Genomic DNA, 10970 nt, shown 5'->3' on the forward strand with positions numbered 1-10970 from the left:
AGGTCTTACATCGACAACAGCGCAGTAGTGAACATGCGGTCCTTAAAGGGACAGTTCACCTTTACTCACTCTAATATTGTTTTAATCAAACCTGTATTCATTTCTCGATGACAGAATTTTAATTTTCGAATAAACTATCCCTTTAAATGTTAATACAACAACAAAAGACAAAGAGAAAATCACTCACTGCTCTTGACTGAAAAACTAATACTAAGAATCAGTGTATATTTTATAGTGAAGTCTATGTAGTGTTTTATTTTTACATTCATTCATTCAATTTCATATTTTAATGCTGCTGTACATCTCTGAGCTGCCAGTGTAAATCTTATATATATCTTTTTTAAGTAAAGTTTTAAGTTTAAGGTAATTAAGTAAAATAAAGAAAGAGTATTGCAATAATAAATAGTCTTTTTTCTCCTTAACCTCTTGCGGTTCCTGTCGCCTAAGAAAAGAATAACAAAAAATGTATGTGACAAGCCATCAGAACCGAACCGAACCGAAAACCGTGGTTTAAAACAGAGGTATGTATTGAACCGTGGACTAACTGTATTGTTGCATCCCTACTTTAGATATATATCAGGTACAATACATGGCCAATTTTCTCAAGGAAAACAAATTTCTGAACTATGTTGTAAACTATGGGAGTCAGTTGTACTACATTAGCCTACTAATATTGAAGGTAAAAAATGAACTGATTTGTATACAAACACTTAAATTACACTAAATTATGTTTTTTTTTAAATAAAATAATAATAAAGTTATAATATTAACTTTACAATTACATAATCATATTTATACTCCAATTAGTTTTTTGAAATATAAACATTTGGCTGTCATAAAACTAGGCTACATGCATGCATTCAATTGAAGAACATTAAAAATGACAATGAATATGTAATGTGGTGCATATAATTATTAAAATGCTCCTCTCTAGAGTTATTTTTTCTAGCTGATTAAAGCTTACTAACGAGTTTATGGACACTGGATATGGTTTTTCTGGGGTTAATGTGACGTTACATGACATTGTTTACTTATTAGCCATTTTACTTACGTCTTTCTGCGGTTGAAACTTGAGCTATTCTATGTGACATTATACGGATTTCAGTAAGTTATCCTGTATCTTTTAACACACTTGGCATTGAACTTTGAGCTTTATAACTTTACAGGTATTATTTATGCTCTAACAGTAACATTACACACTAACTAAAGTTTGAACAATGGGATCACGAAGAACAGGACCTTTAAGAATCGATATTGTTTTGTAAAAGTGAGAATCGATTAAAATCGAGAAATCGATATTTTTTACCCAGCCCTATTAAAAAGTATATTAATTTTTATATATTTTTTGGAAAATGTCCGATGGTTTGTATAGATCAGACTCTATTCCTCGTCTGGGATCGGTCAGAGCCTCTGAAGCCCTTCCTTTGAAACTGCATTGATTTGGACCTTCAACCGTTGGTTCCCATTAAAGTCCATTATGTGGAGAAAAATCCTGGAATGTTTTCCTCAAAAAACTTCATTTCTTTTCCACTGAAGAAAAAAAGACATGAACATCTTGGATGAGATGGGGGTGAGGAAAATATCAGGAAATTTTAATTTTGAAGTGAACTAATGCTCTAATTATGTAAAAATATTTTATATAATATATCATGTTATTGTTTACATTACTGTTCAAAGGTTTGAGGTTAGTAAGATTTAATTAATAGGACATTAAATTGGCATTTATAATGTGACAAGGGATTTTTATTTCAAATAAATGTTCTTTTGAAATTTCTGTGAATCAATGAATGCTGAAAAAAATGTATGGTTTCCACAAAAATATGATAATAATAAATAAATCATCATTAGAATGATTTCTGAAGGATCATGTCACACTGAAGACTGGAGTAATGATGCTGAAAATACAGCTTTGATCACAGGAATAAATTATATTTTACAGTATATTCACAAAGAAAACGTTTATTTTAAATATTAATAACATTTCACATTTTTACTGTAGTTTTTATTCAATCTTGGTGAGCAGAAGAGAAAAAATCTTACTGACCCCAAGCTTTTGAATGGTAGTGTATGAGATGTTTTTTATGATTTTATCATTTTTATTGCACTTATTATGTTTAAACTATTTATTGAGCATTGCCATATCTGTAATATTGCTGTTGTTGTGTTACATGAAAGCAATAAGCCACTTGTAGCCGTCAGATATCACCATAATTTTAGACATAAGAACACTTACATCATTGTAACATTGTGGCTTTTTGCTTTATGAAAAAAAAAAAAAATGTTATTTCTGTGGCAAACGGCCAACAGATGACCATGCCTGGAGAAAAGATCCAGGAGGAAGGTATTTTCCTCAAGACGGCTTTGTGGTTGCTGGAAAAGAACAGTGGAATCTCATTAATTGCTTTTTCCGTCAACTCACCAGCGTTTAATTATCTTGAATGAGAAAAATAATCATAGATTCGATCAAACAAATGCATCTAAAAGGTGCTTCAAGGGGGGAAAAACACGAGTTCTGATCCGCTGTTGGGAATCTTGGCTCTCCTCTCAACATCAACAGCCGCTGCTTTCTCAGCGCACTATTAAACTTTAGAATCTATCACGGGTGTTTTGCTATTTTGATAAGCCCTACCACAGTTTTGTTCACCAGAATCGTCCTTGCTTGACCAAAACGGGTCCGAACGACCCCATCTGTGAGAGCGCAAACCAATCAAATAATGCGTGAAAGACGGACAGTTTAGCTTGGATTCTGAGGATCTCCATAAACCCCTCTTTGCCCACTTCACTCCTCAGATGATGTCCAGTTTGTAGTCAGAAACGGGAAACGCCAAGTTCTTCCATTTCCCACGAAGCACAGCGTGAGTTCTCCGTCATTGGCTTTCATCCATGCTGACGCCCAGCCGTTTCATGACGGTGACCCGCGAGCTGTACTGGCTGGGTTTCTGCAGCAGCTCTGGTTTGGGCTGGAAATGCTCCAGTAGGATCTTCAGGATGTTCTCCAACTTCACGTCCATCTGAAGCACCTGCAAAACACAGACACATGTCAGGCCAGATGCAAAACGCTCTCCGTCCACATTCGCACTTTCCAGAGGTTTCTCGTCCACGCGTTGGAAAGCGCTCCAGTCCTCTTACTCCGCAAAACATGACGGAAGCTCACTGAGATCATACAGGGAGGCCAGACAAACTTTGCACGCTATATTTCTGCCAAGATCATTTTACTAGAAAAATACCTCGCCACTAAAGTTGCCCAAATCGCTATTATTTGTTATTAAGTTATCATAGCAACCACCCAGAACACCGTGGCAACCGCAGAGAAATATCCCAGCAACCGCAGAACATCCTAGCAACTACGTAGCAACAACCCAGAACACCATAGCTACCACCCAAGTGTCCTAGCAACCACCTGAGTACCCTAGTAACCACGTAGCAATACCTTAGTTACCACCCCGAGAACCCTAGCAACCACATAGCAAGACCCTAGCAACCACACAGAGTACCCTAGCGACCGCATAGCAAACACCCCAAGTACCTTAGCAACTGCATAGCATTGCATAGCAACCACCTGAGTACCCTAGCAACAGCATAGCAACACTCTAGCGAGTCCCCTGAGTACCCATCTGTCTGTCTGTCTGTCTATCTATCTATCTGTCTATCTATCTATCTATCCACCCCAAGTACCTCAGCAACCGCATACCAACCACCCTAGCAACCACATAGCAACCACCTGAGTACACTAGCAACCGCATAGCAACCACCCTAGCAACCACCCCAAGTACCTTAGCAACCGTATAGCAACACCTAGCAACCACTCCAAGTGCCCTAGGAACCACCCTAGGAACCACCTGAGTACCCTAGCAACCACATAACAAGACTTTAGCAACCACCCGAGGACCCTAGCAATTGTATAGCAACCACCTGAGTACCCTAGCAACAACATACCAACACCCTAGCGAGTCCCCTGAGTACCCATCTGTCTGTCTGTCTGTCTGTCTGTCTGTCTATCTATCCACCCCAAGTACCTTAGCAACCGCATACCAACCACCCTAGCAACCACATAGCAACCACCTGAGTACACTAGCAACCGCATAGCAACCACCCTAGCAACCACCCCAAGTACCTTAGCAACCGTATAGCAACACCTAGCAACCACTCCAAGTGCCCTAGGAACCACCCTAGGAACCACCTGAGTACCCTAGCAACCACATAACAAGACTTTAGCAACCACCCGAGGACCCTAGCAATTGTATAGCAACCACCTGAGTACCCTAGCAACAACATACCAACACCGTAGCGAGTCCCCTGAGTACCCATCTGTCTGTCTGTCTGTCTGTCTGTCTGTCTGTCTGTCTGTCTGTCTATCTATCTATCTATCTATCTATCTATCTATCTATCTATCTATCTATCTATCTATCCACCCAAAGTACCTTAGCAACCGCATAGCAACCCCCCTAGCAATCACATAGTAACCACCTGAGTACCCTAGCAACCGCATAGCAACCACCCCAAGTACCTTAGCAACCGCATAGCAACCACCCTAGCAACCACATAGCAACCACCTGAGTACCCTACCAATCACCCTAGCAACCACCCCAGGTACCTTAGCAACCGCATAGAAACACCCTAGCAACCACCCCAAGTACCCAAGCAACCACCCTAGGAACCACCTGAGTACCCTAGCAACCACATAACAAGACCTTAGCAACCACCCGAGTACCCTAGCAATTGCATATCAACCACCTGAGTACTCTAGCAACAGCATAGCAACACCCTAGTGAGTCCCCTGAGTACCCATCTGTCGGTCTGTCTATCTATCTAAAATGAATAACTAAAACTCAAACTATTTCAAACTTTAAACTTTTCAAACTATTTCAAACTTTAAACTTCAAACTATTTCAAACTTTCTGGTCTAGCTTTTTCAAGCCAACTTAAAGTTTGTCTACAAACTTTTTTATCTACACTCTAAAAAATGCTGGGTTAAAAACAACCCAAGTTGGGTTGAAAATGGACTAACCCAGCAATTGGGTTGTTTTAACCCAGTGAATGGGTTGTTTTAACCCAGCAATTGGGTTGTTTTTAACCCAGTGGTTGGGTTAAATGTTTGCTTAAAACAACCCAATCGCTGGGTTAAAACAACCCAAATGCTTTTTTTTAGAGTGTATAGTGCAAAAAAAGGCCCTAAAAATAAGCTTTATTTTGTTTCTTTTGATAATAAGATTCCCTTGTGTCAAGGGTTAAACTGACATTTGTATGCATTTTAATGCAGTAATACTTGCTTTTAGTGTTTTAAAGTAACGTCTTTGAGTAGGCACAATGAAGAGATTTCAGCCTGATTTTCAGACTCTAAGGGTTAAACAGTCTGTGTCGTAACCTGAGGTTAAGTGCCTCACTGGAGCACAATGGGGATTGTTCATGGATTAACCCCTTGCACGGCTTGAACCTTCAACCTTTTAGTTAGTAGCCCATATTTGGGACGACACCACCGCACCACCCTAAACCCTGAAATGAACTAGAAAAACAGCTTTATTTCTCAGCTGAGGCCACGTCTAATCCTCATACATTTGAAAATGCTTCTTTTTCCTCTATGTTTTGGCCTTCAGTCCACACTGAGACGCTTTTGTCTCTCTCCCAAGTGAATAAATATGTTTAGTCATGTGATGCATATTGTACTGATAGATATCTGTGTTTATACTGGTATGTGCTGTTCACTTTCACAGTGTTGCTGAAAATAAATGTCATCTTCATATTGCATTCCTGCAAAGAGTTTACTTGCAATTTATGTCCTGCGACAAAACATGAGGGCAAATACAAAGTTCTGTCATAAAACTCTGGATGACGCAATCTACCTGCAATCCCATCATTCTCTATAGGCCACAGCTGATTGGTTCCTGCAGTATGAGTAGCCAATGAGCTCAGCATTTGCTGTAGCTGTTCCTGCGTGCTGTCAGAAACCCTCCACCTTCCCCAGCTCCACCTGTATGGATCTGCTATGGGTAATTCATGTATGCTATAATGTACAGCAGCAGCATGTCTTACTCACTGCAGTGTGTTGTGTATTAGCAGTAGCAAGTCAAAAACGTGCTCTGCAACAACAGCAGCAATAATCAACAGCAGAAGTAATAGCAACTACACTCTAAAAAATGCTGGGTTAAAAACAACCCAAGTTGGGTTAAAAATGGACTAACCCAGCAATTGGGTTGTTTTGACCCAGTGAATGGGTCGTTTTAACCCAGTGGTTGGGTTAAATGTTTGCTTAAAACAACCCAATTGCTGGGTTAGTCCATTTTTTACCCAGCATTTTTTAGAGTGTCTCTATAAGAAATTATTTTTAGGACCATAAAGAGTTTTTGCATTGTGACATTATTTTCCTCAAATTCTCATTACTATAATGCAAAAAAACACATTTATTATTAAATGCTACACTCAAATAAATGCTGGGTTAAAAACAACCCAATTTGGGTTGAAAATGGACTAACCCAGCAATTGGGTTGTTTTAACCCAGTGATTGGGTTGTTTTAACCCAGCAATTGGGTTGTTTTAACCCAGTGAATGAGTCGTTTTAACCCAGCGGTTGGGTTAAATGTTTGCTTAAAACAACCCAATCGCTGGGTTAGTCCATTTTCAACCCAACTTGGGTTGTTTTTGACCCAGCATTTTTTAGAGTGTCTCTATAAGAAATTTTTTTTAGGACCATAAAGAGTTTTTGCATTGTGACATTATTTTCCTCAAATTCTCATTACTATAATGAAAAATACACACATTTATTATTAAATGATAGCATTTAGTAATAAATGTGTGTATTTTTCATTATAGTAATGAGAATTTGAGGAAAATAATGTCACAATGCAAAAACTCTTTATGGTCCTAAAAATAATTTCTTATAGAGACACTAAAAAATGCTGGGTAAAAAATGGACTAACCCAGCAATTGGGTTGTTTTAACCCAGCGATTGGGTTGTTTTAAGCAAACATTTAACCCAACCGCTGGGTTAAAATGACTCATTCACTGGGTTAAAACAACCCAATTGCTGGGTTAGTCCATTTTCAACCCAACTTGGGTTGTTTTTAACCCAGCATTTTTTAGAGTGGATGCACAATGTATTGCAACCTGTAATTGGCACATTTCTTTTAATGTATTTGTATTTATTGCATCATATATTAGATATTTAATTAGCATAGCTTATTTTGTACGCCTGCCATGATATTTTCCAAAATGCTTTGCCAAAATTATCCTGTCAGGATATTTTGATAAAAATCCCAAATGAAATGTATTTTGAGAAAGGGTCAAAAGGTGACAATAACAGCGTACGTCAAACAATTTGACTCCACGTAATGCGACATTAACACAAATTGTCAGAAACAACCTCTCATGCATTAGTGTTTTTCTTTCAGAATGGGTCATTTATTCTGATAGTTTATGAGCCCTTGCTTGCCATTATTTAACCCTCCATCCATCAGACACACACACACACACACACACCGTCAGTAACATGAAACGCCAACACAAGAAGCTCTGAGCTCAACAGCGAGCCGACATAAATATATTTTCATAAAGAGAAGGAACATTGACTGCCTGTTAGAGGGGAAATATAAATCTGAACCATAAACATGTCCTGGATAATCTACGGCATTATCTGCATTCCCCAGGGACGCTCTCCGCTCAGATTAGGAATTCCTCTGGTCTGTGGAGCCGGAGCACGCTGACCCACGGAGACCCCGGGAAAAAACAGCCACAAAAATTGTGCTTGGACTGCAAATTCAGCCTCGCAAACTTTATGGTGTTTAATAAACGGCTCTGAGAAAAGGGTGTGGGTTTGATGTTTCCCGTCCAAATCACCAGCAATGAAAGCCAGAACCACAAAGGTGTTTGTTTGTTCCCTTTTTCTCTGAATGCCAAAACATTCCCGTTTCTCCTGCAAAACTGGCCTTTTTTAAACTGTATCTAAGTTTGGTTTATATATTGCGTTTTATCTAAAAAGCGTCCTGTTTTCCGGATGTTTGGATAAGAGCAGCAGCTTCTCAGACACTTGAGTTCTAGTAGCAGTAAATAGTTTCTCTCCGAGTTTTCCAACTGGATCTTTCCCTCCTGACAGACTCTGCTTCCTTTGAGTCGACTATCTATCACGGTTGAGTCAATAATCATCTCGCCAAAAAGAGGAATTTTATCTTTCAGAGCTTTGTGAAAACACCCCTGGGTTCCGTCATTGAGCCGATAAGAGCGGTGTGATCGTGCTTCAGCTGGTCTGGATGAGCTGATTGAGCTGGTTTGAGGAGAGACTCAAGCCAGAGCTTTCAGACTGAAGAAACTGTTTTGGAGATGTTATGGGGTTTGTTGGGGACAGAATATCTATCCATCTGTCTATTCACCATCCACCCATCTATCATCCATCCATCCATCTATTCATCCATCCGTCTATCCACCCATCCATCATCCACCCATCCATCCATCAATCTGTCTATCCACCCACCCATCCATCCATCCATCCATCCATCCATATATCTGTCTATCCACCCACCCACCCACCCATCTATCATCCATCCATCCATCTATTCATCCATCCGTCTATCCACCCATCCATCATCCACCCATCCATCCATCAATCAGTCTATCCACCCACCCATCCATCCATCCATCCATCCATATATCTGTCTATCCACCCACCCACCCATCCATCCATCCATCCATCCATCAATCTGTCTATCCACCCACCCACCCATCCATCCATATATCAGTCTATCCACCCATCCACCCACCTATCATCTATCCACCCACCCATCTATCCATCCACCCATCCATCTATCATCTATCCACCCACCCACCCATCCATCCATCTATCATCTATCCACCCACCCATCCATCCATCTATCATCTATCCACCCACCCATCCATCCATCTATCATCTATCCACCCACCCATCCATCCATCTATCATCTATCCACCCACCCATCCATCCATCTATCATCTATCCACCCACCCATCCATCATCCATTTATCCACCTATCCACCATCCATCTATCATCCATCCATCTGTCTATCCATCCATCCACCCAAGCGTCTATTCACCCACCCATCTATCAATCATCCATCCACCCATCCATCATTCCATTAATTTATCCACCTATCTACCATCCATCCATCTATCCACCCATCCATCCATCCATCCATCCATCCATCCATCAGTCTATCCACCATCCATCCATCCACCCAAGCGTCTATTCACCCACCCATCTATCAATCATCCATCCACCCATCCATCATTCCATTAATTTATCCACCTATCTACCATCCATCCATCTATCATCCATCCATCTATCCACCCATCCATCCACCCATCCATCCATCAGTCTATCCACCCATCCATCCATCTATCATCCATTTATCCACCTATCCACCATCCATTCATCCATCTATCCACCCGTCCGTCTATTCATCCATCCATCTATCCACCCATCCATCCACCCATGCGTCTATTCACCCATCCATCAATCATCCATCTATCCATCCATCTATCCTTCATTTATCCACCTATCCACCATCCATCCATCCACCCATGCGTCTATTCACCCATCCATCATCCACCCATCCATCCATCAATCTGTCTATCCACCCACCCATCCATCCATCTATCCACCCACCCACCCATCCATCCATCGATATATCAGTCTATCCACCTATCCACCCACCTATTATCTATTCACCCATCCCTCATCCATCTATCTATCCGTCTATCATCCACCCATCTATCACCCATCCATCATCCATCTATCAATCATCCATCCACCCATCCATCTATCAATTATCCATCCACCTATCTATCAATCCATCCATCTATCCACCCATCCATTCATTTATCATCCATCCATCCATTTTTTCAAACATCCATCTATCCACCCATCCATTTATCATCCATCCATCCATCTATGAGTTGGTGTATATGCTTTTATTTTGTATGTTTCTTTTGTTTGTTCATTAGATTTTTCTTTCTTTCTATCAACCCATTTTAGATGACTGTCCATCTATTAAACGGTGTGTAGTCTGTCCTCGGCTTGTTCTTTCTATATTTTGTTTGTTTTTTCATTTTCTTAATGCTCGTTTTTCCTACCTAGCCACTTTCATTGTTGCTTTACTTCTTTCATTTATTCATTACTTCCGTTTCCTTCTTGTTTGTTTCGTTTTTGTTGGTCTCTCTTTCTTTATTTCTTTCTTTCAAATCCCTCGGATTTACTTCTTTCATTTATCACTTTCTAGTTATATCACTCTCTTCCACCACTATCTCTCTCTCTGTCTCTCTCCATTCCTCCTCCTGCTGTCCTTCTACAGTCTTTCTGTTTTTCAAACACAAAGAACATATTGTATCTGCCACCCTTAAACGGACTCATTCATGTTGGCTGAAGGGCGTTGCTGTGAATCTGAGCACAGTCGCTCAGGTCATTCTTCACACGAGTCAGCTCAGTTCTCCAGATCACCGATCCAACACACCTCAACCTGCTGGCTGATAAATGACCACAAAAATCAATCAAGATTTTCATTTTTACATTTTCAAAAGCAAAATTTCCACCATGTTGCCAAACTGTTTGGTTGCTAGCGTGTCCTGGGTGGTTGCTAAGACATTCTGGCTGTTGTAGGGCACACACACTCTGAACTTTACTACTTAGATTGTTTTCAACACTGAAAACGTTTTAAACTTTGAGCTCAGGACAGTTTGCCTCGAGCCTGCTGCCGGTGTGGTGTGATATGAACGTGTTTATCTGCCAGTGGTGGGCCGTGGCCGTCCTGGTGCTTGAAGACATGTGATATGAGGACAGCTGTCACGAAACACATGCAGGGACCCTCGACTACACCACTGACGTCACTGAACACTGAACACCTCACTTCATTTGCCCTTTGTGCAACGATTGCAACGATTCACTGGACTCATATTCGTGTGTTTTCAACACAATATGATAAATAGCCTAAAAATAGGCAACAGGGTTGTG

At 40.4% G+C, this 10970-nt stretch overlaps 1 protein-coding gene across 1 annotated transcript in view; it reads right to left on the reverse strand.

The window, feature by feature from the left end:
• Positions 1-1727: 1727 nt before the first annotated feature.
• The window catches only part of kcnq1.2 (potassium voltage-gated channel, KQT-like subfamily, member 1.2), a 306186-nt gene continuing 296943 nt past the window's right edge, over positions 1728-10970 (reverse strand). Inside the window, exon 20 of the mRNA XM_079810186.1 lies at positions 1728-3020. Coding sequence (XP_079666312.1) covers positions 2868-3020 — 153 coding nt within the window. The 3' untranslated portion in view covers positions 1728-2867. The remainder of the gene's footprint in view (positions 3021-10970) is intronic.

The sequence above is a fragment of the Gobio gobio genome, assembly GCF_949357685.1.
Source record: "Gobio gobio genome assembly, chromosome: 25".
Taxonomy (NCBI): Eukaryota; Metazoa; Chordata; class Actinopteri; order Cypriniformes; family Gobionidae; genus Gobio; species Gobio gobio.